General features: G+C 40.4%; 1 protein-coding gene across 6 annotated transcripts in view; it reads left to right on the top strand.

Annotated features, from left to right (window-relative positions):
- Nucleotides 1-11,464, top strand: part of LOC115137294 (macrophage-stimulating protein receptor-like) — a 35,948-nt gene extending 24,484 nt beyond the window's left edge. For 2 of the 6 annotated variants that reach the window (XM_029673547.2, XM_029673539.2), the window contains exons 12-21: nt 120-263; nt 566-719; nt 925-1,005; nt 1,552-1,770; nt 1,975-2,055; nt 2,317-2,498; nt 2,641-2,750; nt 2,945-3,110; nt 3,292-3,428; nt 5,138-6,015. In XM_029673547.2, coding sequence (XP_029529407.2) covers nt 120-263; nt 566-719; nt 925-1,005; nt 1,552-1,770; nt 1,975-2,055; nt 2,317-2,498; nt 2,641-2,750; nt 2,945-3,110; nt 3,292-3,428; nt 5,138-5,366 — 1,503 coding nt within the window. In that variant the 3' untranslated portion in view covers nt 5,367-6,015. Of the gene's footprint in view, nt 1-119; nt 264-565; nt 720-924; nt 1,006-1,551; nt 1,771-1,974; nt 2,056-2,316; nt 2,499-2,640; nt 2,751-2,944; nt 3,111-3,291; nt 3,429-4,288; nt 4,442-5,137; nt 6,016-8,696 lie in introns of those variants that run through there. The other 4 variants (XR_003864785.2, XM_029673565.2, XM_029673555.2 and 1 more) reach the window with 4 other exon arrangements.
- Nucleotides 11,465-16,474: the final 5,010 nt, after the last annotated feature.

The following is a 16,474-nucleotide window of genomic DNA, read 5'->3' as shown; positions in this document are numbered from 1 at the left end:
TCTATTTGACTGCTACTTACTGTCAGAAGGAGTAGGAATATAGTTTTACATTGCTTACGTATTGTTTAAACATTTTCAAGAAGGAAAACTCAGAAGTCTCATTTTCTTCCCCATCACAGCACCAGAAACTGAACCTTGTGAGTTCCTGCATGACAATCACTATGACAGTGGGAGGAGTGGATTGTGACGCGAAAGTCCTGGACAATGAAATCACCTGCAGGATCCCCAGAAACGTAACCATCAGTGAAGGACTGCCTGTGAAGGTTTGTTGGTTACTGGACACTATGTTGTGCATTCAACATTAGAGTATGTTAACAATAAACATCCTACTATTGGTCTGTACTTGGTTGTTTTCCCTACATGTGTGGTGAAATTACAGGAAAACAAGACAGCAGTCTCTGGCAGTAGTGTGTGACCATGCCGACCATAATTTAGTTTAAAAAGAATGTCAAAAGCTGACAAAAAATATATATATATATCTGTATCTATGTGTGAATGTGTTTTTGTTAAAACTAGGAAATAAAATCAATCAATCAAGACCCACCCACTGTCTCTCCATCCCCAGATCTCCATCAATGGGCAGGTTCACAACGTTGGGGCTGTGGTCCTGGTCAGTAATCACTACATGGTGGGCATCGTACTGGGGATACTGGGGGCCCTGGTGGCGGGGGCTGTGCTGGCCTTCGTAGTCATGAAGCACCTGAGGAAGCAGAAGAAAGGTGGGGTTCCCTGTCTGTCTGGACTTTGATCAGGTCATCTTACACAACCCCATGACTGGAAATGAGGATGTCTTATGCAACTGGTTTAACGTAGGACATCTACAGCCATGCACAGTGACAGTGGTAGCTAACATTGTCTTGCTGACTTTTGATGCATTTTCCTTCTCCCGTGGTTTACGATTGAAAACTCTTGTGACATTTCCAGACTCTCAGGTGGAGACCCGTTTGGCCCAAAACCACAACAGCAGTAGTCTGGAACTGTCATCTGTAGCTGACTACAGAAGAGGTGAGACTCTAATTGGCTAATATATATTGTGTCTCGATCAGTTTCTATTCTTTGGTTTCAACAACAGTGGTTGAAGTCTACACATACTGATGTATGTGCATTATCTACACATACTAATGTATGTGCATTATCTCCACATACTGATGTATGTGCATTATCTACACATACTAATGTGTGTGCATTATCTACACATACTGATGTATGTGCATTATCTACACATACAAATGTATGTACATTATCCACACATACTGATGTGTGTGCATTATCTACACATACTGATGTGTGTGCATTATCTACACATACCGATGTGTGCGCATTATCTACACATACTGATGTATGTGCATTATCTACACATACTAATGTATGTGCATTATCTACACATACTGATGTGTGTGCATTATCTACACATACGGATGTATGTGCATTATCTACACATACTAATGTATATGCATTATCTACACATGCTGATGTATGTGCATTATCCACACATGCTGATGTATGTGCAATATCTACACATACTGATGTATGTGCCCTTTTCCACTCTAGTAGTCCTGCCTCAGAGGCCAAGTTCGGCTCTGGGAAGCCCAGTGGTGTTCCCCAGTCTGGCCTACCCTGCAGGCAGAATGGACCCCACACTCACCCCCCTCCTACCCCCTGAGAAGATCTCCATCTCCAGCTTCAGACCAGAGCTCCTGGAAGAGGTGAAGGATGTGCTGATCCCAGCAGACATGCTCATTGTCCAGCATTGCCAGATCATTGGCAAGGGTCAGTCTCATTATAGTGTGTACAGCACTATACATAGAGTTCTTTTTAATTGTGTTTTTTAGACAACAATCAAATGCACACAGGCTACTACTCCCATACCTTTTAGTCTCTGTTATTATACCATATAAATCAAATTGGCCATTTTAAATAATAGGGACTTAAACCCATCTCCTTCCAATTATAATGTTCTCTTATCTCCCTCAGGTCACTTTGGCACAGTTTATCATGGCTACTTCACAGACCACAACAACAGAGAAATCCATTGTGCTGTCAAGTCATTGAACAGTGAGTATCTCCTTCACAATGTTCTAGAGCTGAACCAGGTGGACTGAGCATTAGTCACCTGTACATGTGACCAACTGGGTAAATATGGAACAACCCTGCTCGTGTGTGGGGATAATTGAACATGCAAACTCGGTTAAATGTGGTTTGTTTATGGTTTTTAAGCTTTATCTGTAAATGTTGACTGTTCATAAGCAGTTTTTACATTAATATATGTGTGTATGCCCTGCGTACGTACATGCATGTGTGTGTGTGTCATATCAGGGATAACAGATGTAGAGGAGGTAGAGCAGTTTCTGAAGGAGGGCATCCTGATGAAGGGGTTCCATCACACCAACGTTCTCTCTCTGCTGGGCATCCTGTTGCCTCAGGAAGGGCTACCCCTGGTGGTACTACCTTATATGAAACACGGGGACCTCCGCCACTTCATACGCTGTGAGAAAAGGGTAAGGAAGTGACAAAACAATAACTACCATCTGTTCACTTTCATCAGCATACAAGGGATTCCCTTAACACCTCAATTATACAGTGTGTCTCAAGGCTTATGTGACAGACATTATTCTTGTGTGGTATTGATTCTTCCTGTAGAACCCCACAGTGAAGGACCTGATTGGCTTTGGGCTTCAGGTTGCCAAGGGGATGGAGTACTTAGCACATATGAAGTTTTTGCACAGGGACCTTGCTGCACGCAACTGCATGTAAGTCAGGGTTAAGCAATCAGTTCAGTTCTCTGTAACTGGGGCTAGTCGCCAATTTAAACTAAACATTAGACCTGACATAAGCAAACAGATGATATTTTACTTAGTAATGCTGCTGTACGATAGTTGCAGGCTTGCTTTCACAGATCACCAATCTGGGGCCCTTCTGTTTGCCCTTGTTATTGTCTGTGCAGGCTGGATGAGTCGTACACCGTGAAGGTGGCAGACTTCGGCATGGCCAGGGATGTGTTTGATAAGGAGTACTACAGCATTCAGGACCACAGGAAGGCTAAGTTACCAGTCAAGTGGATGGCCATCGAGAGCCTCCAGACACAGAAATTCACTGCCAAGTCAGACGTAGTAAGGGAAGGAATTACTTTCTGATAACAACAATAAGAATTAGGCAGCATTTGTGGAATTAGAACGGACTATGTTGTTACTTGAATAATTATAGTGTTCATACACAGTAATAAGAGCAACTTTATATTACCCCCAAATCCTTTCTCACCAAGCTAAGTTTCTCATCATGCGCCCCCTGCAGTGGTCCTTTGGGGTGTTGATGTGGGAGATGTTAACGAGAGGAGCAAGCCCCTACCCAGAGGTGGACCCCTATGACATCACACATTACCTACTGAAGGGCAGGAGACTCCCCCAACCACAGTTCTGTCCTGACCCTTTGTAAGTAGTGGTAATGATAGTCTAGTGACATTTCATTTTTTTTTTATGTATTTAAAAATGTCATTCCTCATATTAGAACTCAAAAGAAGAAGAAAAGCCCTGTTCAAAGTAAATAAATATGTATATAGTAAATATTGTTATACTGTAACAGAAAGGCTTAAAACAAATCAGACAGTTATGCAGTATGAATTTCCCACCTCTTCAGTTGCAACAAAGAGGAACAGGAAAGTCTAGCCAGTAATTAAAGGATGTTGGAAAGGTCAACCTGCAGTGTTAAACTCGTAAATGTCCACCACAGTCATATCCGAATATGGTTAAGCAATGTAGTCTGAGAGTTAATGATCACCACTATGCTTCACTTCAAAGATATCCTCACATGCGCAAGTGCACACACAAACACACACACACAAACACACACCGTGATAAATAGGAAGTGTTGAAAGACAGATTAACGATTGAGAAAAAAACTGTAGAGAAGAAGAACACAACATAATGGCTGACTTTTCCATGTGGGAACAAACATGGGTCTCAATATCTCAAATATGTAAAAGCCATAAATCACCTCCCTATCGCTTTTGCTTAATAATTTCGGTAAATGTATGTAAATTTCAATGAGTACATAGCTAGTACAATACTATTTTATTTCATTTAAGCATTTTATAGGAATTATACTCCTATTGCTATAAGAAAGCACCACATTACAGTTTTTCTCAAGACAATGTTGTTGATTTTCGTATAATCAAAAGAAACTGTATACAAAAAGATTAACTTAACCATACTTATTTCGAGTCCAAGCAGACTAAACAGAAAGTTAGTCTCTCTTTTTAAAATCCCAGTAGATCAATACTTTTTTTTTGCAGTCACTAAATCATGATGATCTCCCGAGTGGCGCAGCGGTCTAAGGCACTACATCTCAGTGCCAGAGGCGTCACTACAGACCCTGCTTCGATTCCTGGCTGTATCACAACCGGCCGTGATTGGGAGTCCCATAGGCTGGCACACAATTGCCCCAGGTTTGGCCGTCAAAAATATATTATACTGTCAAAATTGCAAATACATCAATCAAAAGAAACTGCATGCAAAAAGATGAATACAACCATATTTACCTCTTGAGTCCAAGCAGACAAAACAGAAAGTTAGTCTGTCTTTTTAAAATCCCGGTAGATCAATACATATACATATTTAAATATAAATGTATTTACTTAATAATACATGTATTTACTTACAATACATACCCGGCTCAAAGGGTATACTGAATAAAGTGAAATGTAAGAACAAATGTAGTTACATAAGATATACTTGTAATTTTCATGTACCAACCCAGGAGCTAACAACTTACAATGTAAAGTGAAACCCAGTAGGGTATAACCTTTATAATTACTATGTAGTTAGAATGAAACAACCTTTGCCGACAATAAGATTACTAGGAGAAATTAAGGGACATGAGAACATTAATTTAATCCCTTTTAGTTACATTGTACTTACAATATAACAATCTTTAACAACCAACTCTGTAATTACAATGTTGTTGCAATGGATATACACGTATTTACTAAGTACTTACCCAGTAACAAGCAATTTAATGTCAGTTGTATAGTTACATTTCAACACGGATCCAAAAATGCTTGTACGCGATTGAGTAAAACTGTAAGTGCGGTCCAAGGCACTACATTTGATTTGATTTAAGTGCTATATGTAACTCTCTCCAGGTATGCCATCATGCTGCAGTGTTGGGACCCAAACCCAGAAGTGAGGCCCAGCTTCACCACGCTGGTGTCTGCTGTCCTGACCATCCTGTCTGGCCTGGAGGGGGAGCACTACATCAACCTCAAGGTCACCTATGTCAACCTGGACCAGCCACGCCCCTATCCCGCCCTCACTGAGTCCGCAGACGAGTGTGATTCCTCAGACACTGAAGACACACGCTCAGTGTCCTGATGTCACACCAGGACAGGTACATGTAGTATGATTTGGTGCTATGAGCACAAGGACCTCAAAAAGTCTAACTAAAGGTTGTTGATGATCTTTTACTACCTAGTGTCGATAGGAAGCAGTTGCAATGCACAAAGTCTAAGGGACTTGAAAGTTCTTCCCCCATTCACATTATAGTATACTACCTGGCAAAGTTTTTTGTATTATAAGAGTGGATGTAATGTCCATATGTTTTCTCTTAATTGTTTTTGAGATAAAGTAATTATACTGTATCATTTGGATCATACTTTTACAAAACAAAATGGACCCTAACGTTTTAACAGTGACCTGTCATTGTTACTTTTATTTCATGTGTGACCTTCCTGGTCCCGTCCCTCAAGTCAGTGAGTCAACACAGGAAGGAGCAATGGATGGATAGTTCATTTATTTCCAAAGCTGCAATGATGTGACACACACAGTATGGATGAATGGTCAGTAGTCGACGGGATATAAATAGAACTCCCACAGCGATTCTTCATAAATCTGCTGTGTAATATACTAACAAAAAAAAAAACAATTGAAATGTCTATCAAAGTCATTGTGATCGTATGGTGGATTTAACAATTTCTAAAAATTCCTAATTCCTAACTATAATAAAATAAATACATTGTTTCCATTTGTAATCTCATATTTACAACATCACAATAAACTATCATCCATTTTAGTATCCAAAATATATAAACTTAACCTGAACAAATTGTCAAATTTGTGGTGAAGAAATATAATATACCTAGAATGTGCCACATCTTTTCCTAAACTAACAAAACCAGGCTATTAAACTGGCTGATGCTCATGAGTTTATAAAACATATACTTTATACATTTGTCATAAATTACCTGCAATGATGGGATACACACAGTATGGATGAATGGTCAGTAGTCTACAAGATATAAATATCACTCCTAAAGAAGATGCATTTTCGAGTTACCAACGTCAAAAGTGGGAATTTTAGCTTGCTTAAATCCCACATGGAAAACTGAGATTCCGCAAATAACAAATATAGAGTGGCTTATTTAATGCCAAGCCAACAATAGTACTTACTAATAACATAAATTGCTAATGTATGATGTAAAATCTGGATTTTATGATGTTTTTTATTTTTTATTTTTTTTATTTCACCTTTATTTAACCAGGTAAGCAAGTTGAGAACAAGTTCTCATTTACAATTGCGACCTGGCCAAGATAAAGCAAAGCAGTTCGACACATACAACGACACAGAGTTACACATGGAGTAAAACAAACATACAGTCAATAATACAGTAAAAAAACAAGTCTATATACAATGTGAGCAAATTAGGTGAGAAGGGAGGTAAAGGCAAAAAAGGCCATGGTGGCAAAGTAAATACAATATAGCAAGTAAAACACTGGAATGGTAGTTTTGCAATGGAAGAATGTGCAAAGTAGAAATAAAAATAATGGGGTGCAAAGGAGCAAAATAAATAAATAAATTAAATACAGTTGGGAAAGAGGTAGTTGTTTGGGCTAAATTATAGGTGGGCTATGTACAGGTGCAGTAATCTGTAAGATGCTCTGACAGTTGGTGCTTAAAGCTAGTGAGGGAGATAAGTGTTTCCAATTTAAGAGATTTTTGTAGTTCGTTCCAGTCATTGGCAGCAGAGAACTGGAAGGAGAGGCGGCCAAAGAAAGAATTGGTTTTGGGGTGACTAGAGAGATATACCTGCTGGAGCGTGTGCTACAGGTGGGAGATGCTATGGTGACCAGCGAGCTGAGATAAGGGGGACTTTACCTAGCAGGGTCTTGTAGATGACATGGAGCCAGTGGGTTTGGCGACGAGTATGAAGCGAGGGCCAGCCAACGAGAGCGTACAGGTCGCAATGGTGGGTAGTATATGGGGCTTTGGTGACAAAACGGATTGCACTGTGATAGACTGTATCCAATTTGTTGAGTAGGGTATTGGAGGCTATTTTGTAAATGACATCGCCAAAGTCGAGGATTGGTAGGATGGTCAATTTTACAAGGGTATGTTTGGCAGCATGAGTGAAGGATGCTTTGTTGCGAAATAGGAAGCCAATTCTAGATTTAACTTTGGATTGGAGATGTTTGATATGGGTCTGGAAGGAGAGTTTACAGTCTAACCAGACACCTAAGTATTTGTAGTTGTCCACGTATTCTAAGTCAGAGCCGTCCAGAGTAGTGATGTTGGACAGGCGGGTAGGTGCAGGTAGCGATCGGTTGAAGAGCATGCATTTAGTTTTACTTGTATTTAAGAGCAATTGGAGGCCACGGAAGGAGAGTTGTATGGCATTGAAGCTTGCCTGGAGGGTTGTTAACACAGTGTCCAAAGAAGGGCCGGAAGTATACAGAATGGTGTCGTCTGCGTAGAGGTGGATCAGAGACTCACCAGCAGCAAGAGCGACCTCATTGATGTATACAGAGAAGAGAGTCGGTCCAAGAATTGAAGCCTGTGGCACCCCCATAGAGACTGCCAGAGGTAATGTCAATTTATTACATTTCTATCCCGGGACCATTCAATTTTCAACTCACTCATAGAAATTCTCCATAAATCTACTGTGGATTAACCAGAATCCCATGCCTTTATCACTGAGTGTATTAGACAATGTAAACACACTAATCTACCAGGAGGTGGCGTAATACCCATTTTATTCAGGAATGTAACAATTGAATTGCACCTTTACACATGCACAATGTGTTTTAGATAGAGTGTAATAAATTGACATGTTTATTCTAGATTCTTCATCTGTCATTTAAGTAGTATTTATTTTTTAACATGAGCTTCTTCCCATGTGGTGGCTTCATCCATTGTTACTGTACACTTACAGTAACAGATACAAATGAGACTTGTGTAAACCATCACTGGCAAACCCTCATGAGTTGTCCATCAGGACTGTCATTGAGCAAGACTTCCACTAGAGGCCAGTGTTTTACTAGAACACTGGAGAACTATGGTGAAAACACAGCACTTTAATATGTAAATCACATTTTCTGAACACCATAAAGTAAAATGGAGACATCTCATTGAAAAACATGTATTGGTGTACTTTCCATATGAATAACATCCTTTCCTTACTCTCAAATTGCATATCTATCTATCTTTAAGACTGCACACAGTGGTCAGTAGCTCATGAGTTGTTTTTGTAATGAATAAATGGGAAGAACAACCATAAAACACTCATCCAAAGACGAGCTGACTTTCTGTGGAAAATAGCAGCAAAGTTGAAAAAGAAGTCACAATAACCCCACCTCTTGCACACAAAAATAATACAAGACAAATAAAACCAGAGGGAAATAAACATAACGTTTTTCTTTATTTCCAAGCTACCAAAGAACAAAAGTGAATTCCCAGATGGCGGAGACTTTGATTCGTTCTGAGAGAAACGCACATCGTCAAAACATGTGTCTGGGTACCGGGGAGGGCAGAACCCTGGGTTTTATAGAAGGAGGGGATGAAGAGCCTGCTCTTTCTCTCACCGCACCGCCTGCCTGCCTGCCTGCCTGCCTGTGTGCGTGCTAAGAGTTACAGTCAGTGTCAGAATGGGTAATATTAATAAATGGGTCTTAAATACATCTAAAACCAAAAGCATTGTATTTGATTCAAAGCATTCTCTTAGACTTAAACCTCAACTTGAGTTGTGCGTAAAGGGTGTAACCATTGAACATCGGATCCTAGGAGTGACATTGGATGGTCAGTTATCATGGTCAAGTCATATGGCCAAAGTTGTAGTGAAGATGGGGAGAGGTATATCTGTTATAAAAAAGACGTTCTGTGTTTTTGACACAAAGATCAACTTTGATTCAGGCTTTGATCTTGTCCAATCTTGATTACTGTCCAGTAATATGGTCAAGTGCTGCAAAGAAAGACCTAGCAAAGTTGCAGCTGCTCAAAACAAAACAGCACGCCTTTCCCTTAACTGCACACACAGAACTAACATCAACAGCATGCATAATAGTCTTTCATGGTTGAGGAGAAATGTACTTATCTTATAGTCTTTGTAGCCCGTTCCTGCAGTCAATGGCCTCATGGGTGGAATGTTATTCATATTTTTCATAGTTTCATAATTAATACAGATTATACCCCCCCAAAGAAATCTGGTGTTGATGTCAAATGGTTTTGTTATATTTCTCTTCTTCTGTGATGTATATCAAGTGTAATATTGGGGTGCAAACTCTGTCGTAGTACAGGTGTCTTCTTTTTGTTAAGCCCATAACCATGTGTGTGAGGTGCATACTTTTGTTTCAAAGTAGATTTGTTTAATCACTCTGTGTGACCCTGATTTAGCCCACTACAGTAAAAGGTTAAGAAACATTTGAGTGTTGAAAATGCCTAACTACTTGTATAATCCAATTGCATACACTTCAAACAGACATGCATACCCCACCAGACATGCCACTATGGGTTTCTTCATGGTACCCAAACCAAAAACAGATTTAATGCATCACTCAGTTATCTATAGCGCCATGCCATCGTGGAATGTTATGCCACCAGAGGTTACTCAGGAAAAAAGCAAGTTTAGCTTTAAAAAACAGATACAATCATCTTGTGTCACAGCGCCTCTCCTCTTTCTAAATACCTAATTTAACTGTACTGTATACAGTGCATTTGGAAAGTATTCAGACCCCTTGTCTTTTTCCACATTTTGTTACGTTACAGCCTTATTCTAAAATTGATTAAATAGTTTTTGTTCCTCAGCAATCTACACAATACCCCACAATGACAATGTGATAACAGGTTTTTGGAAATGTTTGCAAATGTATTACAAATAAAAAACAGAAATAGCTTAATTACATAGCTATTCAGACCCTTTGCTACGAGACTCGAAATAAATTGAGCGCAGGTGCATCCTGTTTCCATTGATCATCCTTAAGATGTTTCTACAACTTCATTTGAGTCCACCTGTGGTAAATTCAATTGATTGGACATGATTTGGAAAGGCACACACCTGTCTATATAAGGTCCAACAGTTGACAGTGCATGTCAACAAAAGAAACAAGCCAGGAGGTTGAAGGAATTGTCTGTAGTATTGAGGCACACTGGGGAAGGGTACCAAAATGTTTCTGTCACATTGAAGGTCCGCATGTACACAGTGGCCTCAATCATTCTTAAATGGAAAACGTTTGGAGCCACCAAGACCCTTCCTAGACCTGGGCAGCTGGCCAAATTGAGAAATCGGTGCAGAAGGGCCTTGGTCAGGGAGGTGACCAAGAACCCGATGGTCACTCTGACAGAGCTCCAGAGTTCCTCTGTGGAGATGGGAGAACCTTCCAGAAGGACAACCATCTTTGCAGCACTCCACCGATCAGGCCTTAGTAGTGGCCATACGAAAGACAATCCTCAGTAAAGGGCACATGACAGCCCACTTGGAGTTTGCCAAAAGACACCTAAAGACTCTCAGACCATGATAAGCAAGGTTCTCTGGTCTGATGAAACCAAGATTGAATTATTTGGCCAGAATGCCAAGCGTCAGAATGCTTCATCCCTACGGTGAAGCATGGTGGTGACGGCATCATGCTGTGGGGATGTTTTACAGCGGCAGAGACTGGGAGACTATTCCAAATACAGGTGTGTCAAGCTTGTAGCGTCATACCCAAGGAGACTTGAGGCTGTAATCTCTGCCAAAAGTGCTTCAACAAAGTACTGAGTAAAGGGTCTGAATACTTTTGTAAATGTGATATTTAAGTTTTTTATTTTTAATAAACTAGCAACAATTTCAACAAAAAAAAGTTTGCTTTGTCATTATGGCTTATTGTGTAGATTGATGAGGGAAAAAACGATTTAATACATTTTAGAATAAGGCTGTAACGTAACAAATTGGAGTCTGAATACTTTCTGAAGGCACTGTGTAAGAACATTAATATGTATACATGAATAGTGTGTAACAAGTATTTTGGATGTCTCTTGGTGTCTTTACACTATATAACTGTCTATTGTTAATTTTGAATTTAATGTAATATCTTGTGGTGTTCTTGCCTATAACTGTTCTGTACTTTGTCATGTATTTGTACATTTTATGTGGACCCCAGGAAGAGTAGCTGCTGCATGTGCAGTAGCTAATGGGGATCCTAATAAACTAAACTAAACATATTAACCCTCCTGCTGCAATCCAGTTGAATTGGACCGATTTTCGCTAAAAAAAATTGTGTTAATTTAATCTGATTGTTATGTGGTTCCATGACTTTGTCCACACAGGGCATCTGAACACACAAAATACATGATTATGATTGTCATTACATTTTGGGTGTTTTCATAACTTTTGTACACCTGTGGTGTTCCCGGTCTCACACACACACACACACACACACACACACACACACACACACACACACACACACACACACACACACACACACACACACACACACACACACATACTTACAAACAATCGCAACATTGTTTCAATGATATATAGGTAAGGCAATAAATAGGCCATAGTAGCAAAGTAATTACAATTTAGCCGATTAACACTGTGATAGATGAGCAGATGATGATGAACAGATGATGGTGTATAAGTAGTGATACTAGTGTGCAAAAGAGCAGCAAAAATAAATAAAAACAATATAGGGATGAGGTAGGTTGATTGGGTGGGCTATTTACAGATGGACTATGTACAGCTGCAGCGATCGGTTAGCTGCTCAGATAGCTGATGTTTAAGGTTAGTGAGGGAAATGTAAGTCTCCAGCTTCAGCGATTTTTTTCCAGTCACTGGCAGCAGAGAACTGTCAGGAAAGGCGGCCAAAGGAGGTGCTGGCTTTGGGGATGACCAGTGAGATACACCTGCTGGAGCGCGTGCTACGGGCGGGTGTTGTTATCGTGACCAGTGAGCTGAGATAAGGCGGAGCTTTACCTAGCATAGACTTATAGATGACCTGGAGCCAGTGGGTCTGGCGACGAATATATAGCGAGGGCCAGCCGACTAGAGCATACAGGTCGCAGTGGTGGGTGGTATAAGGCGCTTTGGTAACAAAACGGATGGCACTGTGATAGACTGCATCCAATTTGCTGAGTAGAGTATTGGAAGCTATTTTGTAGATGACATCGCCAAAGTCGAGGATCGATAGGATAGTCAGTTTTACAAGGGTAAGTTTAACGGCATGAGTGAAGGAGGCTTTGTTTCAAAATAGAAAGCCAATTCTAGTTTTGATTTTGGATTGGAGATGTTTGATATGAGTCTGGAAGGAGAGTTTACAGTCTAGCCAGACACCTAGGTATTTGTAGTTGTCCACGTATTCTTGGTCAGAACCGTCCAGAGTAGTGATGCTAGTCGGGCGGGCGGGTGCGGGCAGCGAACGGTTGAAAAGCATGCATTTGGTTTTGCTATCGTTTAAGAGCAGTTAGAGGCCACAGAAGGAGTGTTGTATGGCATTGAAGCTCGTTTGGAGGTTAGTTAACACAGTGTCCAAAGAAGTGCCAGATGTATACAGAATGTGTCGTCTGCGTAGAGGTGGATCTGGGAATCACGCAGCAAGAGCGACATCGTTGACATATACAGAGAAAAGAGGTGGCCCGAGAATTCAACCCTGTGGTACCCCCATAGAGACTGCCAGAGGTCCGGATAACAGGCCCTCCGATTTTACACACTGAACTCTGTCTGAGAAGTAGTTGGTGAACCAGGCGAGGCAGTCAATTGAGAAACCAAGGCTATTGAGTCTGCCGATAAGAATACGTTGATTGGCAGAGTCGAAAGCCTTGGCCAGGTCGATGAAGACAGCTGCACAGTACTGTCTTTTATCGATGGATAGTCAAAATAATTAATACATTACGTTTTTTTTACTCAAAAAGTAGTTGAGTTGTATGAGCTCAGGTCAATATGGCCTACAGGCCATAAATAGCCAATAGAAGTTAAAAACGTGTAATGTTCACAAGAACTTAAGTTGATAAAAAGATCTAACACAACATTAGGTGATAATATATGTATTATTATGGATTTATAATCAGCTATAATGCGACAGTAATTTTGGACCGGGAACACAGAATTAATTAACATGAAACGAACACAACAGAAGGGTTAAAGAAGTAGGTTACTTAAGACAGAAACGATAGGAGGGAGGTTGGTGAGGGAGGATGTTTGGGCGTATAAGGCTCAAATCTACAGTAGTAATCCAACCGTTGAATCACATGATCGACAACTTTAGGATTTGAGCTATTTAGCAACTTTGCAACTACATGTTAGCTAACCCTTACCCTATCATTAACCCCTAACCTTAACCCCCTGGTCTAGTTAACATTAGCCACCTAGCTAACGTGTTAGCTACAAAAAAAATGGAATGTGTTATGAAGAAAATCGTGTGGTGGACACGGAAATCGTGCACTGGACACGAATGCATTATGAAGAAAATCTTGTGCCTGTCACAAATACGTAATATGTGTCTATTTCACGACAATCTGAGCCAGTGTGTTGCAACCCACATCTCAACCTGCATGCTTCTCCTTTTCATCTTTATCTGACCAAGAACCTCTGTCGGTTCAATGTTGGGTCTCTTATTATAGAGGGATTCTTCTCGCCATGTACAGGCAATACACATTCAATACATATTCATTCAAGTGCATTCTCAGCTGAAACTATAGGTTGTACAATATCTTTAATGATTCAACAAATGCTATAGACATAGTATCACGCACTGCAGTATGATTATAGCGTAAGCTAGTGTAATCAGTGTCACTGGCAGGAATGGAGGTAAGTAAGTGCTTAGGTGCACAGGTAAAAGGTACCCTTCCACAACCCACATCTAGGAGTCAGCAGCCAGCAGCTACCCGTGATAAGTGAATAATTACGCACCGTGCGGGTGATTTGGGAGTGTTAGATGAATGCAGAGCAGTGAGGCTGAAGAGTAGCATCTGGATTTTGGCTTTGTTTATATCTTCAGTGTCAGAATGCCATCTTTTTGTTTATTTTTTCATTTTAATTTCATTTAACCTTCATTTAACTAGGCAAGTCAGTTAAGAACAAATACTCAATTACAAAACTCGGACGATGCTGGGCTAATTGTGGGAGCCGCCCTATAGGACTCCCAATCATGGCCGGTTGTGATACAGCCTGGAATCGAACCAGGGTCTGTAGTGGCGCCTCTAGCACTGAGATGCAGTGCCTTAGACGGCAGCGCCACTCGGGAGCCCAATAATTGTTTTATTGTCACCCAACTGATCATAACCTGCTTGGGTTTCCCGACTGTTGGAGTCCGGACAGAGCTGTCCCTGGACCCTGGTGAGTAAAGCTGTTGGCTAGACACATGCATCCAACACCCGGTCCCCGGACTCTTACTTTAACGTTTTAAATGCACACATTCAGATAGGTTCAGTTAGTTATGCCTAGAACCCTAGACACAGCGAGAGTAGACATTTCAGAAGGCTGGCTAGCTGATTTCGTAACAATAATTCCACATTATCAATGCGTTTGGCCAGTTCCTGGTAAATCAAGGTTAGTTTCTTGCGCACAAAGCAATGTGTCAGAATATAATTCAGTAATGTAAGAGGCATGGTGAGTGACTGACAGTGTTGATCCAGCCGTCCATCAGTAGTGTATAGGCCTCTGACAGAGCATGCCTAGTTCTGCTGATTGGGGCTTGAGCTCAACAGAGCAGATGAGAAGAATGCACACTGTTAGGACTACGTCAGTTCTTCATCTGGAAGAAGTCTTTACTCCCCAGAGAGATCCAGCCTGCATCTTTAATACAAGCCATGAATAATTGACACATTTTTTGAAAGTGGAGCAAAAAAATCTAACCTTTTCTCTCCAGACTGTGTTGACAGCAGAGAGGAGATTCATTCTGACAAGCCGATATTGGTCCAGGGTCCGGGAAGATGGGTTTGAAATATGGTGATGTTAAAAGCTATTGATTTCACAGCAACATGTCTGAATTATTTGCCGCAAGAGGTCAATAAATCTTATTGTTAATTTCTTTGGAAACACTTTGCATGGATTGAGAGAGAAGAGATGTAAAAACAATTAAGTGTAAAGAATCGGGTTAGGAATATTGTTTGGAACCTAGAGCTTTAGGAATATACATATTTTCTTTGAAATGTTGCACTCCAGGTGAAAAACCCATAAACTGTATGGTTTTGGTGAATAGAAAGACGCTGTTTGCTTAGTATTTGCATAGTTCCAAAATATATTTTGTCTCAGATTTTGAAAGTAGTTTTCATTTTCCAAATTGATTACCTCTGTTAATCCTGCTCATTACAGTTAGTGGATTAGGAAATTGGAATCCTAAAATCAGACACAGACAAATCAATGATTAATGCCGTCTCTCCCAAGTAAATGATTGCTTATGGTAATACAACTTGTCTGATGCATTCTGAAGAAGTACCATATATTTTCCTTAAACAGAAGGTCTCTCAGTGGTTCTGACCCATCTGTCCTCCAACAATACTAGTCAGAGTCTAGCATTTTCCTCCTCTTTTCAACCCTCAAATGGACTTGGCCTGGGACTTCATGGTATGTCCCAATCGAAAATGGAGGAGCAGGGCTAATGATTTCTTGCTGACATCAGTCTTTAGCAAGCTTTATCCCTGGACAGCAGAGTGTGAATAGTTATTCAGACCCATTCTCACCTCAAGTAGTAGTGTTTAAGAAAGAACATGGGTTTGTGTTTAAAACACTGCTGTGTCTGACTCACTGTAAGAGAAGGGTTTAAATCCAACCAAAGCTCATGAAGTTTTGACTGCAAGTTTCTGCAGTTGCTCTTCACCAACTTCATCCTGCTGCCATCACCTGAATTGTGGGAGGCTCTATTGTCAACCAATCATTAGGGTGTTTTTGTTTGACTCACGTGAACGTGACCAAAGACATGACTGAAACAGGAACCAATTTGCTGTGATTTGTGCACAGTTTATATATACTAATGAATGTGATATGAGGTTCTCTCACTAATTGATTCTACAAAGTGTGCACAATATTATATTGTGCTTTCGGTTTGTGAGTATGTGATATGGGGGTTAGAACAGGATTTTTTCAAAGGGGGTGCGGGACCTCCATTGTGCATAATAGTAAAGACGTCATTTAACTGTAAAAAAAATCTATTCACTTTTGGCATGAACAAAATAGGCATGATGTTTTTATCTGATTGTCAAACAAATCACTTCAAAAAGTAGGCTACCTGTG

The sequence above is a fragment of the Oncorhynchus nerka genome, linkage group LG2 (genome assembly GCF_034236695.1).
Source record: "Oncorhynchus nerka isolate Pitt River linkage group LG2, Oner_Uvic_2.0, whole genome shotgun sequence".
NCBI lineage: Eukaryota > Metazoa > Chordata > Actinopteri > Salmoniformes > Salmonidae > Oncorhynchus > Oncorhynchus nerka.
The sequence above is the reverse complement of the archived record's forward strand: the minus strand, read 5'-3'. Positions and strand labels throughout refer to the sequence as shown.